This window comes from Balaenoptera acutorostrata, chromosome 8 (genome assembly GCF_949987535.1).
Source record: "Balaenoptera acutorostrata chromosome 8, mBalAcu1.1, whole genome shotgun sequence".
NCBI lineage: Eukaryota > Metazoa > Chordata > Mammalia > Artiodactyla > Balaenopteridae > Balaenoptera > Balaenoptera acutorostrata.
In genome coordinates, this window is record NC_080071.1 from 98917260 (window position 1) to 98941964 (window position 24705).

The 24705-nt window shown below is 41.9% G+C and overlaps 1 protein-coding gene across 1 annotated transcript in view; it reads left to right on the plus strand.

The window, feature by feature from the left end:
• HERC2 (HECT and RLD domain containing E3 ubiquitin protein ligase 2) overlaps positions 1–24705 on the plus strand; it is a 214767-nt gene that overhangs the window by 36356 nt on the left and 153706 nt on the right. Inside the window, exons 5-16 of the mRNA XM_057551376.1 lie at positions 4405–4624; positions 7328–7428; positions 7927–8083; positions 8530–8640; positions 9187–9358; positions 11203–11376; positions 13036–13224; positions 13879–14030; positions 16071–16228; positions 16318–16431; positions 18431–18682; positions 22745–22938. Of these exons, the coding sequence (XP_057407359.1) occupies positions 4405–4624; positions 7328–7428; positions 7927–8083; positions 8530–8640; positions 9187–9358; positions 11203–11376; positions 13036–13224; positions 13879–14030; positions 16071–16228; positions 16318–16431; positions 18431–18682; positions 22745–22938 (1994 nt within the window). The remainder of the gene's footprint in view (positions 1–4404; positions 4625–7327; positions 7429–7926; positions 8084–8529; positions 8641–9186; positions 9359–11202; positions 11377–13035; positions 13225–13878; positions 14031–16070; positions 16229–16317; positions 16432–18430; positions 18683–22744; positions 22939–24705) is intronic.

The window sequence follows — 24705 nt, forward strand, 5'->3', positions numbered from 1 at the left end:
CTGAACTTCCCTCTTAGAACTGCTTTTGCTACATCCCGTAAGTTTGGGTATGTTGTATTTCCATTTTCATTTGTCTCAAGGTATTTTTTTTGTTTTTCTTTTGATTTCTTCATTGACCCATTGGTTCAGTAGCATGTTATTTAATCTCCACATATTTGTGAATTTTCCAGTTTTCGTCTTGTAATTGATTTCCAGTTTCATAACTTTGTGGTTCGGAAAGATGCTTGATGTGATTTCAGTCTAATTAAGTTCATTGTGGCCTAATATGTGATATTCTGGAGAATGTTTCATGTGCACTTGAGAAGAATGTGTATTCTGTTACTTTTGGATGGAATGTTCTGTATATATCTGTTAAGGTCATCAGGTCTAACATGTCATATGAGGTTGATGTTATTTTAATGATTTTTCTGTCTGGATGATTTATCTGTTGATGTAAGGGGTGTATTAAAGTCCTCTACTATTATTGTATTGCTATCAATTTCTCTCTTTAGGTCTGTTAAGATTTGCATTATATTTAGTTACTCCTATGTTGGGTGTATAAGTATTTACAAACGTTTCATTCTCTTGTTGGACTCACCCCTTTATCATTATGTAATGCCCTTCTTTGTCTCTTATTACACTTTTGTTTTAAAATCTATTTATCTGATGTAAGTATAGGTACCCCAACTTTCTTTTGGTTTTCATTTGCGTGGAATATCTTTTTCCATCCCTTCACTTTCAGTCTGTGTGTTGTGTCCTTATGTCTGCAGTGAGTCTCTTGTAGGCAGTATATAGATGAGTTCTTTTTTTTAAAAAAAAATCCTTTCAGCCACTCTGTGTCTTTTTATTGGTGAATTTACTGCATTTACATTTGCAGTTATTGATATGTTTGTTTTTATTGCTGTTATGATAATTGTTTTGTTCCTGGCTGTTTTGTAGTTCTTCTCTTCCTTTGGGATTTGATGATTCTCTTTAATGGTATGCCTAAATTCCTTTCTCATTATCTTTTGTGTATCTACTGTAGTTTTTTGCTTTGTGGCTACCATGAAGCTTACATATAACAGCTTGTATTTATAGCATTCTATTTATAAATAAACATACATTTGAATACATTCTAAGCTTTGCATTTTTATCTTCCTCTCCCATGTTTTATGTATTTGATGTCATAATTTGCAACTTTTTATCTTATATATCCCTTAATTGTTTGTTATAGTTATTTTTACTTCTTTTGTCATTTAACCTTTACACTCAGTTTCTAAGTTATTATTCCACTACCTTTATTATATATTTACTTTTACCAGTGAGATTTATACTTTCAAATGTTTTCTTGTTACTAATTAGTTCTCTTTCTTTTCAGCTTAAAGAACTCTTTTTATCATTTCTATTAAGGCTAGATTAGTGGTGATGAACTCCTTTAACTTTTGCTTGTCTAGAAAACTCTTTATCTCTCCTTCACTTGCTGCTTGATATGTTTGTTGGGTAAAGAAGTTTTTTTCTTTCAGACTTTGAATATATTATGCCACTCTCTTCTGCCTTGAAAAATTTCTGCTGAAAAATCTACTTACAGTCTTATAGGGGTTCCCTTGCATCTAACGAGTTTTTCTCTTGCTGCTTTTAAGGTTTTCATCTTGTTTTTAACCTTTGACATTTTAATTATGATGTGTTTTGTTGTGGGTGTCTTTAGTTTTCTGTTGTTTGGAACTCTCTGGACTTCCTGGATCTCAATGTCTGTTTCCTTCCCCAGGTTAGGGAAGTTTTTACCTGTATTACATCAAATAAGTTTTCTGTCCCTTTCGCTGCCTCTTCTCCTTCTGGGACCCTGTGAAGTCTGCTTGATACTGTGTCATATATCCCTTAAACTATTTTCACACTTTCTCATTGTTTTTTCTTTTTGTTGCACTGCTTGGGTGAACTGCAGTGCCCTGTCTTTGAGTTTACTGAGCTTTTCTGCTGCTTCATGTAATGCACCATTGAACCCTCCTAGCATGTTTTCAGTTCAGTGAAATTTTATTTTTCCAGTGTATTTTCTCTCCTTATTCGATTGGGAACTTCTGGCTTCTAATTTAGTGACTCATCTTTATTTTTTTCCATTCTCCTGTTGAGCCTTTTCACCAAACTTTATTTTGGTATTAGGTTTTTTGGTTCCAAAATTTCCATTTGGTTCTTTTTTTTCTTTTTAAAATAAATCTCCTTTTTCTTGTCTTAGGTTTTCTATTTTTTCATATGTTTCAAGTGTGTTTGCTTTTGCTCTTTGAAACATTTTTTTTATTGTGGCTTCTTTAAAATCTTTATGAGAGTCTTCTAACGTCTCTGTCATCTTGGTGTTTCCATCTATTGATTGTCTTTTTAAAATTCATTTTGAGATCATCCTGACTCTTGATGTGATGAGTGACTTTCTGTTGAAACGTGGACATCTTCATGTTATGTTCTGAGACTCTGTTTGATTGGTTTTCTGTGACACCGTTCTGGCAGGGCAGGAGTGTGCTATACCTTGTTACTGCCAGGAGCGGATGGGAGTTCTGCTGGCTCCCCTCTTGGTCTCCATGATTTGTTTCTTTGTTACTTTATTTACTCACCTACTTGTTTCAAGGTATCCAACAATAAATGACTGATTGACTAGGCATTAGGAGTTGGGCAGGGCAAGCACCATTAGGACATCAGGAAGGAGAGCAGGCAGATGCTCAAGGACATGAAGGCTCTCTTTGAGCTTCACGGTTGTCTCTGGGCTTTGCAGCCACGAAGAAGAGAGACGTATTATTATTTCAAAGTAGAAAACATAAGTGATTATTCAGGAAGGTAAAGCTTTTCTTAGGCCTGATTTCTGGAAGAAATTCTGCATGAGGGATGTGTAGACAAACTGTCTTTGGCAGGGCTTGTCTCAGTGAGGTCTCCCGTGTGTATGCGGGGCCTCAGGCACCTCTCAGTGCTGGGCCAAAGGTGATTCTGCAAGGATGCCTGTGAAGGGTAAGGATGATACTTCATGTATAAATCTTTCTGCTTCTTCATCTTGAGCCTAGTTTGGAATTTACAGTATTTTTTTAAAACATTTATTTTATTAATGTTTTTCTCATATTTTTCTGTTACATTGCTTTTAGTGTTTCTGAAATCTATATTTAAAAAAAAATTTTGTTTTCCTTTTTTGGCCATGCCACGCAGCGTGTGGGATCTTAGTTCCCAGACCAGGGATCAAACCCTCACGCCTTGCTTTGGAAGCATGGAGTCTTAGTCACTAGACCACCAGGGAAGTCCCAAAAGTATTTTTCAAAAAAAAAAAAAAAAAAAAAAAAACCACAAAAAATCGAATTTTTTCCATCTAGTTTTCTGTAACGATTAGCCATTTTAGCTAGTGGAGCTTCCCAGACTTCGCATCCAACCTCTGGTGTCTGGATGTGCATCTCTGTGCCATAGTTGCTGTGTGTGGAGAGGGAAGCTTCGTCCTGGTGGCCTCCCTAGAGAGTGGTGAGGTGTAGCCATCTGATGCCGTCTACGATCTCCTTCTCTCCCATAGGAAAAGCATGTTTAGGTCACGGGTAGCTAAAAAATCAATGTCTTCCATATAGGGGAAGTCAGTAGGTGTGTGACTTTTGTCTCTTGGGATAGGAGGCTACCAGGGCGATGACTGTTTTGGCCTCGTAGCTAATAAATATCAGAGATAGAAAAACAAGCACAGGACATCTCCTGCTCTCGTTACCACTGGGTGCTCTATTGGTATAGGGGGTTGGTGGAAGGTAACTTAGTTTACAGTTCAACTTAAGGCAGCTTTATGCTTAATTGTAAGACAAGACTCCTTTTAATTGTTTTCATTCACGTAATTTTCTTCTAGGTACCTAAAAAAAAAGTCCTTAAGTGTAGGAAATTTCACACATACACAGTAGAGAGAATAGTATAATGAAATACTACTTACCCATAGCACGTTCTGACTAGTTACTTCATCTTTCTCTGAAGTATTCCAGTAAATGTATTACCTCTCATCAGTCATGTATGCTGGGCAATTTATTGAAACAATGTTTTTATTTTGGATTTGGTTTCATAACATGAGAATACTGGATATAGTTTTTCTCTCTGTCTGGGAAATGTGTTGCTGATAAGGATTGACGTCACAATTTTGTGTTAAAAGCGTTTACACCATGTTTACAGAGGGGCAGTATAGCGTGGTGGCTGGGAGTGGTCTCCCGTGTGCCATGCTCCGCGGGGTGCCCTTGGGCAAGCACTCTGTGCCTCGGTTTCCCCCTGCATAGAATGCATGCACAGTACTGCCTCTTAACGGCGCCTGTGAGGATTACCTAGTGTGTGTGAAGTGCTTAAAACCGTTGGTGGCACGTATTAAGCACTCAGCTATTACCTATTATTCTTACCCATTTCATAACGTTACAACAAACTGTGCCCGTGATATTCAGAGGTTGGGTGTTCTGTCTTGTTTTCTAGAGGTGAATGAACTGAAGGAGTGTCTTTCTGTGCTGGTTAGAGAGCAACAAGCTCTGGCCACCCAGTCAGCCACCACCACCCTTTCAGCCCTGAGGCTCAAGCAGAGACTGGTCGTCTTGGAACGATACTTCATTGCCTTGAATAGAACTGTTTTTCAGGAGAATATCAAAGTTAAGTGGAAAAGCAGCAGCGTTTCTTTGCCTCCTGTGGACAAAAAAAGGTAATAAGAAAGAATCCTGATACCAGCTAAATATAAAACTCAGGCTGTTTTGTTTAAGAAAGTTTAATTAAGGCTTTCAATATAGTCTGATTTTGTTTTCTGAAATTTTATTCTTTCTTTCTCTTTTTGTATGTTTCATATAATCTGGAGAATGGCTTTCCCAATTTGCTCATAAAGTAACAGGCTATGCTGTAACCTGTACCATTATTTTAAAGACGCTGTTCTGTCAGTAACTGTAGAAGCCAGTTAAAAGTTTAGATCAGCATGTCTAGATTTGAAAATGGGATCTGAACATTATATTCTTTTTTTTTTGGTACCGGATAGGGAATTATCACATTGCAGTAGTGCTTAACTAGTTTAGATGCTTCATTTTTTTTTCTTCTTAATGTGATTTACGTATTCTTTTCTAACAAGAGATGCTTTTATGGGTTCACATGCAGTTGTAAGAAATAATGCAGAGAGATTCCTTATACCCTTCAGCCAGTTTCCCTAGTTTTTCACTTGCAAAACTGTAGTACAAAAATCACAATTAGGATATCGACTTTGATACATTGTACCCGTCTTACTCAGATTTCCCATTTTACATGCTTTCAATCCTGTGTGTGTGTGTGTTTGCCTGAGATTTTATCACAGGTGTAGATTTCTGTCAGTTCTGCCACAGGGTACAGGACAAGGACCCTTTTTTATAGCTGCAACCATTAACCTGTTCTCCATGTTTGTTATGTAACCTTTTGAGGTTGGCTTTTTCACTCAGCATTATTCCTTTGAGACTCTTCCAAGTAGGTGCATGTGTCGTCATTGTTGAGCAGGAGTCCATGTATGGATGTACCATATTGTGTTTAACCACTCAGCCTTTGAAGGATAGCTCAGTTGTTTATAGTTTTTGAGTATTTTGAATAAAGCTGCTGTGAATATGTGTGTACAGGTTTTTGTGTGAACTTAAGTTTCATTTCTCTGGAAAAAATGCCTAGAGTGCAATTGCTGGGTCTTATGTTTAGGTTTGTAAGACATTTTCGTACTATTTCCAGAATAGCTGTACCATTTTACATTCTCATCAGCCATGTATGAGTGGTTCTGTTTCTCCATATCCTCGTCAGCATTTGGTGGTGTCGTCACTTATTTATTTTAGCCATTCTGTTAGATGTGTAGTGTTATCTCCTAAATTTTAGTAGATTTCTTTCCCTAATTTCTCAACTTATTTGGATAGTAGTGGGTTTTACCTTTTTCGTAGAACTGGCTGTGGGTTGGATAGTTGATTGGCGTAGATGGGGGTGGGTCCAAGCTGTTTCTATTTCTGTTTTCTTAAATAGCTATAAAATGGAGAGCCACTTGTTGAAGATTTAGCAGTTGTTACACGGTACAGATTTAGGGCTGTTGGGCTCTCTCTCCGTGGGTAGGGTCGCGATTGGCCGAGGGGAGCCCCAGCTTCATGCTTCTCCTGGTACAGCTTTCTTAGAGGGCGCCCTGTGCAGAGTGCTTCTCCCACTTCATCTGAATTCACTTTGCATGTGTGTTTCCTGTTTTAAAGACCACGTGTCTTATTATACATCTGTATCTTGTAAAGTTTATAATTCTCATTCAGTATGAATCTCCTTATTCCTGTCTCCCAGGTACCCAGTCCCCTCGTAGGAGGCAGCTCCTAATTACAGTTTCTGTGTTTCCTCATAGAGCTCCCCAAGCACGTATCATGCACTGTTCGGGATTCATAGACGTGCGCATACCAGCTGCCTCTGTGGGTCCCCATGTTCCTCACTGCTAATTCGACTTGATATTGTATCTTGGGGAGATCATTCTATATTATTGCCCATTTTAAATAACATTTCTCCCTAATTATGAAAGCAAATTAGAGTAAATTTGGAGAATGAAGTATATAGTAGAAATACGTAACAGTATAAAGTTGAAAATAAAATTGCTTGCTACGTATGAGATTGAGTTTATATTGTACACACATTTTTGTATTCTAGTTTTTTTTTTTTTAAAAACTTTTAAAAAAGTTTTTTAAAACTTTTTTAAAAATCCTTTTTAAAAGGATGATTTTTATGGTTTGTATAACTTCTTAATACGTGCAAAATGAAACCATGTCTTGTTAAATTAACATGTATAAGTAGTAAAAAGCTTAAAAAGACACGTGAGAATGATAAGCACTAAATTCAGGAGGGGTTACCTGCTGAGGTAGGTGGGGGTGTGGGTGAAGGAGAAGAGCAGAAGTATGGGGCCTGCAGACCTAGCAGTCCCAGAGCCCTGAGCAGGGAGAGAGCCAGAGCAGACCCCAGGCCTGGGGCTGAGTCTTAGGCACTTGTTGCCTCGTTCTCTGTGTGCTCCTCACCCCTCACCTGCCTTTTCTTTACTTTGTAAGTTGAATTCCCCTTTTATATTTATCTGTTTATTTTGTTTATCATCTGTCTTCCCCCGACTAATAATATTAGTTCCCTGAGATTATTTCGTGAGTGTTTTTGCAAGTCATTTACAATTCTTTTAACTGTCTTTTTTTTTTCCCTCAAAGAGAAAACTTTTCCTTTACAAAGGACATTTGATAAAAGTCTTTAAAGCGTGAAACTAAAAGTCATTTGTGATCCTGCTATCTAAAGAAACCCATTGATCACATATTGGAACAAATACTTTCGTATTACTTATTTTATTTTAGAATTTGCACATGCCTCTGACTGACCAATTCCCACACCCCCCCATGTATGTTGTCCGCAGTTCCCGGCCCACAGGCAAAGGGGTGGAAGGCCTTGCGAGAGTTGGATCCCGAGCAGCTCTCTCCTTTGCCTTTGCGTTCTTGCGCAGGGCCTGGCGGTCAGGTACGTGTGCCCCGCGTGTTCTGTTTCCTGCCACATCAGGAGATGTGGGTTCTTTCCTCACTTCTGCCACCACGTGCCCCTGGGTTGATCCCATGTGTTTCTAGGCCTCATTTTCCTTGTTTGTAGAATGAGAGGCTTCATAGTCTGTTTGACTTTGCAGGCCTGTGCTTCTAAAAAAAAAGGTGCGTATGCACATACATCCCAGGTGAACCACCGCAGTGCCTCCGTACTGACTTATTTTCTAGGAGAACCAGAAATTAGAATTGCTCACATGAGAGTCATAAAATAAAGAATTGACGTTGGAGCAACTGTTCAATGTTAGTCTCTGAGTTCTGGCGGTTATCTCGTTGAGAGGAATGTGAGAGATTGAAAACATGCCAGTGGCATCCTCTCACTCTGGGGGTAGGAGACCCGCCTGGGAGAGTGGGGAGAGTGGGGAGAGCTCTGTCTGTGTGCTGCCCGGGGACGGGCAGCCTCACCTGCCTTGTGTGTGCCCAGGGGAGGACGCGGACCTCTGCAGCGAGCTGTTGCAGGAATCCCTGGACGCCCTGAGAGCCCTGCCTGAGGCCTCGCTCTTTGATGAGAGCACAGTGTCCTCGGTGTGGCTGGAGGTGGTAGAAAGAGCAACCCGGTTCCTCAGGTCCGTCGTGACCGGGTGAGTTCTTCCTCTCACATTCTACTGTGTGAACGGTTCCAGCATGCTTTGCAGTCTCGTCTCACCTTCTTCTCTTAGAGCTGAGAAAGTTAGTAGGTTGGTTCCTGGAGTGTTTCCAGCGTACCCTCAGGCTCATGATTTGAATAATGGTACAAGTAGTTTTATGCTACAGCAACTTGGAATATGTCTTCTAATGTAATCATCGTATAGTATCTGAATTAATACTTTTAATAAAAACTTATCTTTACAAGTTAATTGTATGCTTTAGAATCTCTGATTAAATTTGAGTAAGCAAGTCTCAGAAACTTGATTCTAAATATTAAAAATATATTTCTCCATGGGAAAGGGAAGGTACTTAATTTGACATTAACAGCATGCTTGTTTTAAGTACGCTGTCTTTAAGGTCTGTTGTTACTTTGTCCCTGCATCCTCTGCTGTCATTTCAGGGATGTTCATGGAACGCCTGGTACCAAGGGGCCAGGAAGTATCCCCCTGCAGGACCAGCAGCTGGCCCTGGCCATCCTGTTGGAGCTGGCTGTGCAGAGAGGCACGCTGAGGTGAGGGATGCCATAGGCTGGGAGTGCTGTAGGGAAATGACTCTGCATCTGAGCAGCTGCTGCGTTTCATTGAACTGTTTGTGACTGTAGCAAATGTGTGGTGGTCTGTGATCAAAGAACCGTGTCCCAGGACCCCCTGTTTTCAGACCTGGGTACACTCAAGTTTTCTTCATTTCCTTTTTTTGTGTTCAACTTTCCAGTAGTTTAGGAACTGTTCTTTTTTTCCCCTCTGTCTCTTAATTTTCTTTAAATAGTTATTTTTATTCAATTAATTTAAGGTCCTAGAAATTCCCTGTAGAAAGCGCTATTTGAGCTTCTTAACTGGTTTTATGTTTCTCATCCACAGAAGGTGGATGTCTTGTGCTAAAATCTTGGCATTGATTTAGGATTTTACTGCCAAGAATTGTTTTCAGGGCCTTGTTTTAGTTTCCTTTCAAATCTAAAGTATTTCTTCAGTTTTATTTAGCTGTCTGCTTTTATTTTTTACAGACCATGGCAAAAAATGTTAAAGTTTTTACTAGAGAATAAAGATAATTTCTCTTCCAGCCAAATGTTATCTGCTATCCTGTTGCTGCTTCAATTGTGGGACAGTGGGACACAGGAAACTGACAATGAGCGGTCTGCCCAGGGTACCAGCGCCCCCCTTCTTCCTTTGCTGCAAAGGTTCCAGAGCATCATGTGCAGTAAAGATGCCCCCCATACAGAAGGTGACACTCATGTAGGTATCATCACGAGACTTTGCACTTAAGTAGCTCTCTTCATTTCACTCATCCTAAAGGAGTTAGCCTTTTATAAACAAGACCAGAGCACATATCTGTGGTGGTAGTTGCTTCTGGGGGGAGTGTGGTTTTGGCCATTAAAACAGTGAATCAGGGACTTCCCTGGCGGTCCAGTGGTTAAGACTCCGTGCTTCCACTGCAGGGGGCACGGGTTCGATCCCTGGTCGGGGAATTAAGATCCCGCAAGCTGCGTGGTATGACCAAAAATAAAGAAAAAAAACGAAGCAAACAGTGAGTCAGATGTGGGATGGCTATGGCAGGTCATGGGGTGGGTCACAGTTGATACAGCAGAACATCACATGATCACATTCGGATTCTTTGCAGCAACTAAGGAGTGACCAGAGCCAGCTGTGTTTTGTTGACCCTGGGCCCTTTGTGTTCATTTTGGATTGTGTGTATTAGGAGCATGTTTCTTAACATATATCAGCTCGTGCTTTTAGAGAGATCCATCTGCTGCCTTGCTGGCCATGCAGTTTTCTTTCTGCTGCACTGGAGCCCCTGAGCCCTTTGTGCGTTTAGCGCTTTTGTGTCCCCAGCAGCCAGTCGTGTTGTGGTTAGGCTGTGATGGGGCTAACCGAGTTAGTAGCGGCATGAAGATGGGTAAAAATCCTGATGATATTTCAGAAAGAAAGTATGAGAGTCAGGTGCGTTCTTAGGGCGCCCGCGGCGATCACATGGGGCCGTGGCGCAGGAGCGAGGCTCGGCTGGCCTGGGAGGGAGCGCGCGTCTGGTTCAGAGGAGCTGCTTGGCCCCGACGCCTCACTCTGTCTGCGTTGAGGGCAGTGACTGCGGGTTGGTTTTGACCCTTCCAGGGCCCAGGCAAATCTTCTCTTCCCGCTCTGTCCTCCTCCACGTGCTGTTTATGGACAGCACCTCCATTAGGCGGCAGAAGCTGCGTGGGCGGCATGGAGCCAAGTCCGAAATGCACACTTTCAGAAAAACATTGGAAAAAGCGCGTTGAAAATAGCGACTCACTTTGTTGGCCCTTCCTGAGTGCGGGGCACCGCACAGAGAATGTCACGTAAGGCATCACTGTGTTTAGTCGCAGGAAGCTGAGGCTGGTGGCAGAGCAGGGCCTGCCCGGCTCCACACCCCTGGGGCTGCGGCTTTTTAGAGGTACAAGTTTGATCTTGCAGGCCTTTTCTGGAAGGACTTAGCTATTCCGTTATGAACTTTCAGCCTCATTATTCTTTCACTTTGCAGTCTTTAGTGATAATAAGGCTATTCTGGCTTCAGAAGAATTAGAATTATTACTTAATGTGCAAATAAAATTAGGTTTTCTGATGAGTGGGCAGCATTTAGATTAAAGTAAGTGGCTTTTGTTTTCAGTTTTCAAAGCCACGTTGAGGTACAGTGCTTTGTTCCCAGGAAGATTGCTCTGAGCTCTTTCGAGGGTCCTTGGGGTAGTGAACCTGAGGATGGTCGGGCTGTGTCATTTACCTGTGTGGAGTCGGCACACAGGTGGCGGATGTGCGGGTGTGTGGAGTCGGCACACAGGTGGCGGATGTGCGGGTGTGTGGAGTCGGCACACAGGTGGCGGATGTGCAGGTGTGTGGAGTCGGCACACAGGTGGCGGATGTGCGGGTGTGTGGGCACCACTGTGTGCGGTGCGTGTGTAGATCTCAGCATGTCAGCAACACTTCTTACTCGATAGCCAGAAAGGGGCAGGGTTACAGATCATGTCTAACTATGAATACCAAAATACAAAGCGTGGTTAAAGGCTAACTGTGTTACTTTAAGTTTTCCCAGTTTCTGAAGATGTTTCTTTGCTTTTCTTCTCTAGCTTCTGTCTGGCCCTCTGAGCCCCAATGAGAGCTTCCTGAGGTACCTCACTCTTCCGCGAGACAGCGAGCTTGCCATAGACTTACGACAGACCGCGGTTGTTGTCATGGCCCACCTGGACCGCCTGGCCGCCCCCTGTATGCCGCCTCTCTGTAGCTCTCCGGCCTCTCATAAGGTCAGTGCGAGAGCATTGTTTATTCTCTGTGTGTGTGTTCCTAGGTTCTCATTCTGTACCTGTGTGGAGACTCACCTTCTCTGTTGTTGGGGTGGATTTGGCCTTCAGCTTTTAAACCTATATACGCTTTAAGGCGTCGTTAGCGGACCCAGTGGGCGACGAGCAGGCCGAGGCGCACGGCGGTTCAGGGCCCGTCGCGTGTCCCAGGGTCCAGGTCCAGGGCCACGGCCACATCCCTGGAGCGCTCTCCTGCCTTCCCACAGCCACATGCCAGGCTGCCTTCCTCAGGAGAAGGGGAGCGACGTGTCTGACACTAAGGTGCAGGCCCACGGAGGACCTCACGCAGACGCACCCGGCCGTCACTGCGCTGCCCCACTGTGTGGGTCAGAAGGCTGCCGTTTGGAGTGGTACCGAACCTGGCCAAGGTCACGCAGAAGAATCCTGGTTTTGAATCCAGATTTTTCTAATGGTTTTCTTGGTTTGTTTGTTTTGGCAGCATACGTACTTTTATTTATTTATTAAATTAATTTTTATTGGACTCTAGTTGATTTACAATGTTGTGTTAGTTTCTGCTGTACAGCAAAGTGCAGATTTTTCTAACTTTTAATGCTTTTTTTTTTTGGCTGAGCCATGTGGCTTGTGGGATCTTAGTTCCCTGACCAGGGATTGAAGCTGGTCCCCGGCAATGAGAGTGCAGAGTCCTATCCACTGGACCGCCAGGGAATTCCTTCTAACTTTTAATGTTTAATACGAGGAGTATTTATTTTGTTTTGCAGTTATTTATGTTTTCCAGATAAGTAATACATTCCTATGGTTCGACAATAAAAACTAAATGCAGAGACACCCTGTCACTTCCTCTCCCACTGCCTCCTCACCCTCAGTTTCCCACCTTTGCTTCTCACGCTTCTGGTCTCTTATGCATCCTTTCAGTTCTCTCAGTGGTATTGTATTATATCACTTCTGTAGCTTGTTTTTTCACTAAGCCGACTACTGAAGAGCTCTCTGTATAAGTAAACAGAGCTTCTCTCTTTACTTTTAAAAGAAACTTAGTGTTCCACGTGTGGATGTATCATGATTTTTTAAAATCAATCTCCTATTGGTGGACACTTGTGTTGCCAGAAGCTTGCTACTCAGGTAATGCTGCAATGGCTACCCTGTACCTTTGTTCCTCTGTGTGTGTGCACGCATCTGCAGTGGTGACGTACCCGATGTGGTGGACACGTGAGCTGATTATCCCCGAATTGCTCTCACGTGGCTTCATTCCTCTCACCCCCACCAACAGCAGGGACACTTGTCTCCTAGGCTTGTGCTTAGGCCTTCGGGTCCCTGCCTGTAATGGCAAAGTGGTAACCTGATATGGTTTGAGCATTTTAAAATATGTTTCAGGTCTACTTGTACTACTTTTTAATGGGCTCTGTTAAAATGAAATGCTGTGGAAAAGAAACCTGTTCAGTTACTTCATCTTACCTGCTAACTGAGGCAATATGGGGTATTCTTAGTTATTTTGATGTTGTGAATCAACTTCTTTCTTTACTTGCTTTATTTTTATCTTACTGTATCTCATTGTTACTCCTTGCATGAATTATTCTTTCTTTTGTCTAAGAAAGAAATTTTCTTGCTGATATAAAGAAAATGTTTGCTTACTTTGTCGTCTGACAGGGATCATTGCAAGAGGTCATAGGATGGGGGTTAATAGGATGGAAATACTATGCCAATGTGATCGGTCCACTTCAGTGTGAAGGCCTTGCCAACCTGGGGGTCACACAGATCGCCTGTGCAGAGAAGCGCTTCCTGATCCTGTCGAGGAATGGCCGTGTGTACACGCAGGCCTACAACAGTGACACGCTGGTAGGTGCTGGGGCGGGTTGGTGGAGGGGGCTCTTTGCTATGGATGCTGTGCATCTTGTCTTTCTTTATGTCGGTTGATTTCTGAAGATGTATAAGCACTTGCTCATTGTATATTACGAGTTGTGTTTGCAAATTTTAATCGTGGTCATTATTGTCAAGATTGTGGGGGCAGAATTTCTTAGTTTTTAAGCTCAGGAGCCCCTTCCAGTGCCATTTACTGCCCGCTGTTGTTCCCGTTTGTAAACCGTAACGTCGTTTCACCAGTGCCATTTACTGCCCGCTTTTGTTCCCGTTTGTAAACCGTAACGTCGTTTCACCTTGGGGGCCAGGAAGGTAACAGATGAGGCAGTCGTGGCGTTGGTGGCAGATTGGGCACGTTCCTGTTAGAGGAAGGAGCTCTTCACCTCTAGCTGCAAGTTCCCTGTGCAGGGGTGGCCTAGCCATGCCCCGGAGCACGTGGAGGCCGCCCGCCTGGTGCTGTTCTGTTGGTGCTGGGCAGAGTGACAGGACAGGTGGCCTGGCAACCACCAGAGGCTCATGTTCTTTCAGTTCGAGAGGAGTTTGTCAATGTAAGCTACACGGTTGAGGCGAGTCATGCTGTTTTCTTTGTCCTCGGACTGCTTACTAATTTTCTTCCTGTTTTTACCTTTTTAGGCTCCACAGCTGGTCCAGGGTCTTGCCTCCAGAAACATTGTAAAAATTGCTGCCCATTCGGACGGTCACCACTACCTGGCCTTGGCAGCCACCGGAGAGGTGTATTCCTGGGGCTGTGGCGATGGTGGACGTCTAGGCCACGGGGACACGGTGTATGTACAGCCTTTTCCTGTAACTGACACACTCTTCTTTTGTGCTGCTGTAGCCAAAATAGGGTGGAAAAGAAAAGTGTGGTGAGGTGTTTTGCAGCTGCTCAGACATGTAGGGCTAGGATGGAGAGGACTGCCGCGGTGGATCAGCGCTCCGGTGACACTGGGCAGTTCTGCCCACAGCACAGGGAGTGATGGCAGCTGGCCTTCGTGTTCCTCTCCCCCGGCTTTTGCTACTCTTTGCTACTCCTGTTTTAGCTACCCACGCTGCACCCTCACCGTGGGGTTTCCTAAACCAAATCCCACACTCCTCTGCCTTCAGTTACAATCTCAACACATCTCTGTCGGATAAGGTCCTCGTTTCCTTGAGCCATACTGTCGTTTTCCCAGCTAATAAAATCAAGAGTTTCCTAATACCTTATTTTGCGGAAGCTTTTGATTATCGTAAGAGACCAAGAAATAAAACAGAATGGTTGTTCTGAATGCAGGCTTGTGAAAAGAAAGAGTTCTGATGGCTGCCTCAGAATCACAGGAGCCCTTTCATATGTTGCTGTTGTGAGTGGAGCCTTAGGCTGAAATTGAAGAAGCGGCCCCATTTCAAAGTGGTCAGAGCCGTGAGTAGGGAGTGGGCAGCAGCCGTCGAGAGGAGACTGCCCCGTTCTTGCTGGGGCGGAGGTGGACATCCACCAGGAAGGCTCCCAAACCGTGAAGAAAGAGTCTTGCATACTGGGTGTTAGCATTCAGCAGGCTTGATATTCCAAACTTGACAGTGTTATAGGGGATTCAGACAAATGTGGTAAAATGATAGTGAAAACAAGGAATGATAAGTACAGAACTTAGAATTGTTGCTCTCAGGTTAGCAGGGGGGCAGGATTAGCATGGAGCACACAGGATTTGAAAGGGTTGAGGTACAGGATGGAGGCATTAGTCTTTTTACTTTTTTTATGTTATATATAATTCGTATGCATAAAATATGTTGTAATAAAATAATACTCAGTTGAAGTTAAGTGCTAGGTTGACTAACTTGTCCATTGCTTGAGGAGTTGAGGGAAGGAAAGGAGACCAGTGCGAAGAGCAGGAGTTGCAGAGAAACTTTGGTCGGGGGGGTTTGAAACTTGAGCTGAATGGAAGAAGGGGGAAGTGGAACCAGAGTAGAGTCATTTGTCCCCCTTCCCGTGTGTGCCCCTGCCTCTGTGTGTGTTTATTTTGCAGAATAGTGGGTCACAAAGTGAGCGAACTGTGTCTTTGGAGAGGCTAGAGTGGGTGTTACCAATCACATCAGACAGTTTTTAGATTATAAGCATCCGGCATTTTGCTAATTTTGAAAGTGAAGAATCAACTAGGGAGACTTCTCCCCAGTTCATCCTTGCTGTTTCCTACTTTTCGTTTGTAAAATATAGATTGCAGTGTGATTAGTAAACCTTGCTCTGTCATTCCTTCTCATTTGTTTAACAAATATGTATAAATTTCAACCGTGACTAACGAGATTTACAAATTCATCAGCTTCCCCTACGCAGTCTGGTGAGCTTCACAAATGCATGCCGCTGGGAGCCACCGTAAATGAGACGCGGAGCACTTCCATTACCCACCTCCCAACCCCCCCCCCCCCTTTCGTTCTACCCTTTTGCAGCCAACCCCTGCTCTCCCCTTCCAGCTCCTGGTGACCACTGACCTGCCCTCTGCCACTTGGTCGTATTCTGTCTCTGCTCTGTCAGTGAGCTTCATCTTTCCCTGTTGCTGAGGGCTGTCTGTGGATAGGCCACCATTCGGACCACTGTGACCGCAGCTGCTGTGGACTTGATCACCCGTGTCTTTAACAGACACTGTTGTGATAGTCTGCTGGATGCCATGCTTGGCATTAGGTGCCCACTTAACAAAGAATCATGGAGGTGGTAGGTGTTTGAATTCCGTATTTTTTAATTATTTCATAAGGCACCTGCAAGGTGAAACTGTCTTTCGACGCTCTGATAGTTTATTCCCAGGGGTGTCACTAATAGGAAGGTCTCAGAAGGGCATTCACGTTTGTTCCTCTTCTCTCCACAGGCCTCTTGAGGAGCCTAAGGTGATCTCTGCCTTCTCAGGAAAGCAGGCTGGGAAGCATGTGGTGCACATTGCGTGTGGGAGCACGTACAGCGCGGCCATCACTGCCGAGGGCGAGCTGTACACCTGGGGCCGGGGGAACTACGGCCGACTGGGCCACGGTATGTCTGCTCTGAGTCAGCTGGAGCATGCAGCATGAGGCTGCCTCTTCTGAGGGACTTGCAGTAACAGTAGTCCTGTCTTTTTGAAGGCTCCAGTGAAGATGAGGCCATTCCGATGCTGGTGGCTGGGCTCAAAGGGCTGAAGGTCATTGACGTGGCATGTGGGAGTGGTGATGCTCAAACCCTGGCTGTGACGGAGAACGGTATGTGGGGCACCGCTGCCCTGGACAGGCTCTCAGGATGACGAGGGCCGCTCTCCTAGAGGGAATGAGCTTTGGAGTCTTTTTTTTTTTTGGCTGCACCACACGGCTTGTGGGATCTTAGTTCCCCGACCAGGGGTTGAACCTGGGTCTCCTGCAGTGGAAGCGCAGAGTCCTAACCACTGGACCGCCAGGGAAGTCCCTGGAGTCTTTAAGTGAGTGTGCACCTCAGTGTCTTCAGGAGAGGTAGAGAAGCTATGGGACTTGTAACTTCTGTTACCCAGGGCCAAAGAGCTACCATCCTTCCTGTTTGGGCATTTTACTTTTTAACAAAGAAATGAAAATAAATGGAATAGTTGACGTTTTAAGTCGTTTCTGTTTATTATGATTATATTTCCTAATGTTCAGCCACCCTTGATTCCCTGTGGTAAATCCTGCTTAGTCTTTGTGTATTCACAGTATGATACTTGGTTTTAATTTGTTTTATATTTGTGTTCATTAGTGAGATTGTACTCATTTGACACTTTTTGAGGATATATTTATCAAGTTTGAGGTCCCTCCCCCCCCCCCCCCCCCCACCACACTGCACGGCTTGTGGAATTTTAGTTCCCGACCAGGGATTGAACCCTGGCCCTCAGCAGTGAGAGGGTGGAGTCCTAACCACTGGACTGCCAGGAATTCCTGATGTTGATTTCTTTTTTTATAAATTTATTTATTTTATTTATATTTATTTTTGGCTGTGTTGGGTCTTTGTTGCTATGCGCAGGCTTTCTCTTTTTTTTTTTTTTTTAAACAGATCTTAAATTTTTATTTATTTATTTATTTATTTATTTATTTTTGGCTGTGCTGGGTCTTCGGTTCGTGCGAGGGCTTTCTCTAGTTGCGGCAAGTGGGGGCCACTCTTCATCGCGGTGCGGGGACCGCTCTTCATCGCGGTGCGCGGGCCTTTCACTATCGCGGCCCCTCCCGTTGCGGGGCACAGGCTCCAGACGCGCAGGCTCAGCAGCTGTGGCTCACGGGCCCAGCTGCTCCGTGGCATGTGGGATCTTCCCAGACCAGGGCTCGAACCCGTGTCTCCTGCATTAGCAGGCAGATTCTCAACCACTGCGCCACCAGGGAAGCCCCGCAGGCTTTCTCTAGTTGCACCACGTGGGCTTCTCATTGCGGTGGCTTCTCTTGTTGCAGAGCATAGGCTCTAGGCGCGCGGTCTTCAGTGGTTGTGGCTTGCGGGCTCAGTAGTTGTGGCTCGTGAGCTCTAGAGTGCAGCAGGCTCAGTAGTTGTGCACAGGCTTAGTTGCTCCGCGGCATGTGGGATCTTCCTGGACCAGGGCTCGAACCCGTGTGCCCTGCATTGGCAGGCGGATTCTTAAGCACTGTGCCACCAGGGAAGCCCTCGATGTTGATTTTTTAAACTGTATTTGTCTTTCAGTATTGTGGGGGTCTGTCCTTCGAATCGTGGGGTCTGTCAGGATTAGCTGGGAGCCTCTCAGCCTTGCTCTCCCACAGAGAGCAACTTTATTTTATCCCTCTATGTAATATTTAATTAAATTACACTAACAAGTGTTACTGGGAATAAATACAATTGTACGTTTGACTTGTGGTCAGCACAACAAGAGGGGTGTGCAGGCAGGCCCAAGAGTGGTGTGCAGTGGGCCATGGGCCCAGTTGCTGTGTTTTATAAAGGAAGCAGTGGAGCTTTCGCTCTGTGTTTAGTAATTAGTGGAAGCAGTATCATTGTGCCCAAACTAGCAAGGGTTAGGACTTTATCATTCATTCAGTTAAAACAAGAAGAAAACTCAGCTTTCCATTTCTTAATTGCTTCTCTATCAAGCCGAAGTAGAAACTAGATTTCATTTGGTCAGTAACCACCTGTGTAGTGTCAGCTATGCACATTAGTGGTCTAGATTGTTGTGTGTTATTGGCTATGTTGATTATTTGCAGACATTTAGACGTTTTATTTAGATGTACAGTTATTTTTACTCCAATAACTTGTATTTTTTAGGTCAGGTGTGGTCTTGGGGAGATGGTGACTATGGGAAATTGGGCAGAGGTGGTAGTGACGGCTGCAAAACACCAAAGCTGATTGAGAAGCTTCAAGACTTGGATGTTGTCAAAGTCCGATGTGGAAGTCAGTTTTCTGTTGCCTTGACAAAAGATGGCCAGGTTTATTCATGGGGAAAAGGTGACAACCAGAGACTTGGGCATGGAACAGAGGAACATGTTCGTTATCCCAAACTCTTGGAAGGATTGCAAGGTGAGTGCAAAATGTAAACTTTTGAAACCATTTGAGGCAGTTGTCTTTAGTAATCTTTTAAAGTTTGCAGGTATTTTTCTTTACCTGACATCCGTGAATGACCCATCATTAGAAGCTTTTATCCACATTTGGATAGGTATAGATAATAAGTGGAAAGTGGTTTGTCTGTATTAAAAAGTGACCTAGAATTATTCTTATCAAATTTAATTTGAAACTTTTAAATTTTACCTGTGTTGGAGAGTTCTTTTTTTTTGTTTGTTTGTTTTTTCTTTTTTATTGGAGAGTTCTTTTTTGTGGCAAGTACCCATTCATTACTCATTAAGCTGGCCTCAGTGAGATTAACTTCTGTTTGGTGAGGTCATCTGCTTGCTGTGGATATGCATGGTGTTATGGGAGCAAAGAGGGAGATGGGGTTGGGTCAGCCTGGAGTGTTCTTGTTTGAACTTATCCTTGATGGATGAATCTTCTTGTTTGGTTTCAAGGGTGTCCAGCATGCATTCTCAGCAGCTGGGAGGAATGGGAGCCAAGGCATGTAGGTGTGATTTACAGGTGCCTTCTGAAGTATGGGAGAGCTTGGTGATCAGTGTACCAGGTGGGGCCTGTAGTGCTTTATTTCTACACTACAGGGGGTGGGCAGGCTATTTTTTAATGGACCAGACTCTATGTATAATTTTAGGTTTGAGGGCCTTGTGCTGTCTCTCCTAACTATTCAGTCCTGCTGTTGTAGCCCCAAAGCAGCCATAGACAATATGAAAACAAATGCGCCTGTGTTCCAATACACCTTTATTCACAGAAACAGGCCTTGGGCTTGCATTTGACACAAGGGATGAAGTTTGTTGGATTGCTGTGCTGGATTCTCCTTTATGTTTTTGCTTTTTTGTCAAGGGAGTTTGGAAGTGAGCCTTTTAATTGGGACTTGCCAGTTCCTTTCCCCAGCATTTTTATTTTAAAGCATGTTAACACTTTGGTGATTAGAAGTTTTGTGTGCTCATCTGGTGTTTATTATTTTCTAAGCATCTGAGATAAGTTATAGAGTAATACAATTGGTTGTTTATTATGGAGCTGTATTTGAATTTTATTTGCCTTCTTGTTTATATTCCTTTCATTTAGTAGAGGAAATCAACTTCCTCAGCGACATTAATTAGATACAGAGGTAGCGTACTATGAGAGTATTTAAGTGACTGTTGATACGTACAGTCATTTGGTAGTTTTTAAAATAGTCTCTTTGGATAGAATTGTTTCTCTTACTATAGTAGAGTTCTTTCAGCTGAATTATTTTTTATGTTGACATGTCTGAAAACACCCCTTGTGTTGGTCATGTTAGATCTACTAATAAGCAAAAATACAGTACTTTGCTAACACTATTTAAATAGAGAAAATATATTTTACACTTACATCATTTAACTTTGGAGAGAAATAGATTTTAACTTTGGAGAGAAATAGATTTTGTTTTAGAAAACTTTCTACTGAAAAGTGTATTTTGACTTTCACCAAGGTAGACCCAGCCTGGGCCATAAAACATGCCTTAACAAATTTAAAAGAAGAGAAATCAAACAATATCTCCTCTCAGACCACAATGGAATTGACTAGAAATCAGTAACAGAAAATTAGCTGGAAAATCTCAAAATACATAGAGATAAAACAGTATACTTCCAGATAACACATAGGTCAAAGAAGAAATCACAATAGAAATTTTAAAATATTTTGAACTAAATGAAAATGGAAATACAACTTTTCAAGATTTGTGGGATGCAGTGAAAGCTTAGACGGAAATTTATAACATCGAATGTATATATTAGAAAAGAAGAAAGCTCTAAAATCAGTAATCTTTCTGTACAGCAAAAGAAACCATCAAAGAAATGAAAAGGCAACCTATGAAACGGGAGGAAATATTTGTAAGTCAGATATTTGATAAGGAGTTAATATCCAAAATATATAAAGAACTCGTACAATTCAACAGCAAAAAAACCCAAATGATCTGATTAAAAAATGGGCAGAGGATCTGAATAGTCATTTTTCCAAAGAAGACATAACGATGGCCAACAGGTACATGAAAAGATGTTCAACATCACTAATCATCAGTGAAATACATTTAAAAACAGTGAGATATCACCTCATACCTGTTAGAATGTCTGTTACCAAAAAGACAAGAAATAACAAGAGTTGGCAAGGATGTAGAGAAAAGGGAACCTTTGTGCACTGTTGGTGGGACTGTAAATTGGTGGAGCCACTCTGGAAGACAGTATGGAGGTTCCTCAAAAAATAAAAATAGAAATACCATGTGATCCAGCCATTCCAATTCTGGGTATCAAAAACACTAACTTGAAAAAATATCTGCATCCCCATGTTCATTGCAACATTATTCACAATAGCTAAGACATGGATACAACCAAAGTGTCCATTGATGGATGGCATATAAAGAAAATGCATACACACACACACTCAGACACTATGAAAGGCTGGTTCAGTGTTAAAAAAAAATCAGTTAATGTAATCTATCAAATTGACAGATGAAAGAAGAAAAATCACATGATCATATCAATAGGTGCAGACAAAGCTTTTGACAAAATCCAACACCCATTCATGATTAAAAAAAACTTTCAGTAAACTAGGAATAAAGGAGACTTCCTCAATTTGATAAAGACAATCTATAAAAATCCTACAGCTAATGTCATACTTAATGGTGAGAAACTCAAAGCCTTTCCACTAAGATCAGATACAAGGAAAGGATGTCCTGTCTCACCATTCCTTTTCAAAATTATACTGGAAGTTTTAGCTAATGCAGTGAGACAAGAAAAGGAAATAAAAGCTATACAGATTGAGAAGGAAGAGATAAAACTGTCTTTGTTCACAAATGACATGATTGTTGATGTGGAAAATTTGAAAGAATTGACCAAAAAACCCTCCTGGAACTAACAGGGTTGCAAGATGGTTGCAAGATGGTTACTATGCCAAAGTTAATTGTTTTCTTATATACAAGCAGCAAACAAATGGAATTGATATTAAATACACAATACCTTTGTATTAGCATCCAAAGAATGAAATACATAGGTATAAATCTAACAAAATATGTGTGAGATCTGTATGAGGAAAACTACAAAACTGATGAATGAAATCAAAGAAGAACTTTATAAATGGAAAGATATTCTATGTTCATTGATAGGAATACTGAATATTGCCAAGATGTCAGTTCTTTCCAGCTTGATCAATAGAGTCAATGCAATCCCAATCAAAATCCTAGCAATTTATTTTATGGATATCAAAAAACTGAGTCTAAAGTTTGTGTGGAGAGGTGAAAGACCCAGGATAGCCAACACAAAATTAAAGGAGAAGAATGAGTGGGAAGACTGATACTGCCCAACTTCAAGACTTAACTGTAAAGCTACAGTGATCAAGACAGTATGGTACTGGCTAAAGTATGAACTAATAGATCATTGGAACAGAAGAGAGAGCTCGGAAATAGATCTACATAAATGTACTTAAGTGATCTCTGACCAGAGGAGCAAAAAGCAGTACAATGGAGCAAAGATCGTCATTTCAACAAATGATGTTGGAACAACTGGACAGCCATGTGTAAAAAAATAATAATGGGAGGCTAAACATCTGTTGGGGTAGGGAGTATATGGGAAATCTCTGCCTTCTCCTCAGTTTTACTGTGAACCTAAAACTGCTCTAAAAACAGAGTCTTTTTAAAAAAGAATGCACTTTACATGGTTGCACATTGGGACAGGAGAATATGATCTAGTAGTTAATTAAAAATACACTTGTCTTTTTCTGAATGAAAATCTGAATAAGGATGAGAAAAATGAACAGATCCATTTCATACCCTAGCATTATTTTATTTGCAGGCTGTAGGGCTTAATAAATTGTAGCTAGTAAAACACAACAGGGGTTTTAGTAATGTACACAAGGCAGATGAATTGTGAATAATATTAAAGCAATGAATTATCCTTTAGAAATTGACATTAAATGCCTTCTGACCTGAGTGTCCTAAAGTAAATATCTTTATTGCAACAGAAGTCATAGGCGTGAACCTGTATCTGCATCCCTCTTTCCTCCCAGGGAAGAAGGTGATTGATGTAGCTGCAGGCTCCACCCACTGCCTGGCCCTGACTGAGGACAGTGAGGTCCACAGCTGGGGGAGCAATGACCAGTGCCAGCACTTTGACACCTTGCGTGTGACCAAGCCAGAACCTGCTGCGCTGCCAGGACTGGATACCAAACACATAGTTGGGATTGCCTGCGGACCTGCCCAGGTACTGAGTAGATGGCTTGGTATTTTGTAGAATTTTGATTTCCCGGCGTTCATTGCTAGTATGTAGAAGTACCTTTGACTTGTGTGTTTAGTCCTTATATCCTGTAGTTGTACTAAACTCATTTATTAGTTCTAGGAGCTTCGCTGTGATTCCTTGGGGTTTTCTTCAGAAACAGTTCTGTTGTCTGTGCATAGAGACAGTTTTATTTTACAATGCGTATGCCTTTTCTTTCTTTTCCTTGCCTTATTGCACTGGCCAGGACTTCCAATATGATGTTGAGTAAGAGTAGGGAGGGAGTGCATCCTTGCCTTGTTCCTGATTGTAAGGGGAAGGCATTCAGTCTTTCACCATTAACTGTGATGTTAGCTGTATGTTTTTTTGTTTGTTTGTTTTCGGTAGATGCCTTATTAAATTAAGGATGTTTCCTTTAACTCCTACTTTTTTCAAGTTTTTCTTTTTTTTAAATCCTGAGTGATGTTAAACTATGTCAGATGCTTTTTCTTCTCATGTGATATGATCACATTTTCCTTCTTTAGTCTGTTTATATAGTGGAATACATTGATTGATTTTCAAATATTGACCAAACCTTGTGTTTTTGAGATAATCCCCACCTGGTCATGGTGTATTATTCTTTTTTTATATTGTGGGATTTGATTTGCTAATACATTGTTGAGGATTTTTCTGTCAGGACTCTTCAGAGATACTAGTTTGTGGTTTTTTTAGTGCTTTCTTGTCTGACTTTTGAGGGTAAAACTGGCCTCATAAAAAGTGTTGGCAAGTGTTCCATCCTCTTCTGTTTTCTGGAATGAGTTGTGTAGAATTAGTGTCATTTCTTCATTACATGTTTTTCTATGAATCCATAGGAGCCTGGGGATTTCTTTCTCAAAAGATTTTTAACCACAAATTCAATTTCTTTAGTATAGAATTATTCAGAGTGTTTTCTCTTGGGTGAGTGTTCCTGGTTTGTGGCACTCAAGGTATTGTTCCATTTCATCTAAGTTACCCAGTTTTTATGTATAAAGTTTTCCTTATTAGTGTTCTCTTATTGACCTTTTGAAGTCTTTGGGTCTGCAGTGATAACCCTTCCTTCATTCCTGATATGGGTAATTTGCGTCTTTTCTCTTTGCCAGTTTTGCTAGATGTTTATCCATTTTGTTGATCTTTTCAAAGAACTAGCTTTTAGTTTCATTAATTTTCCCCTTGTTCTTTTGCTTTCAATTTCACTGGTTTCTCCTCTTGTCCCCTTTTTCACTCTTCAGCTTGCTTTGGCATTACTTTACTGTTTTCTTAGTTTCTTCAGGAGGAAGCTTAGGTTGTTGACTTTAGACATTTCTTCTTTTGTAATAGATAAGTGCTTGATGCTATAAATTTTCCTCTAAGCAGTGCTTTAATTGCACCCACAAATCTTGATTATTTTCATTTTTGTTCAGTTCAAAATATTTTCTAATTTCTTTTGTTAATTGCTCTTTGACCTATGGATTAAGTGTGTTGTTTAGTTTCAAAGTGTTTGGAGATCATTCTGTTATCTTTCTGTTACTGGTTTCTAGTTTAATTCCATTGTGGTTAGAGAATAAACTCTATATGATTTCAATTCTTATAGATTTGATGAGGTTTGTTTTATATCTCAGGATGTGTTCTCTTAGTGAATGTTCTGCATGTGTGTTTAAAAAGTATTTTGCTGTTGATATATTTTGCCATTATTGGGTGAAGTGTTCTATAAATGTCAATTAGATCTAGTTCATTGATGGTATTATTCAGTTTTTCTAG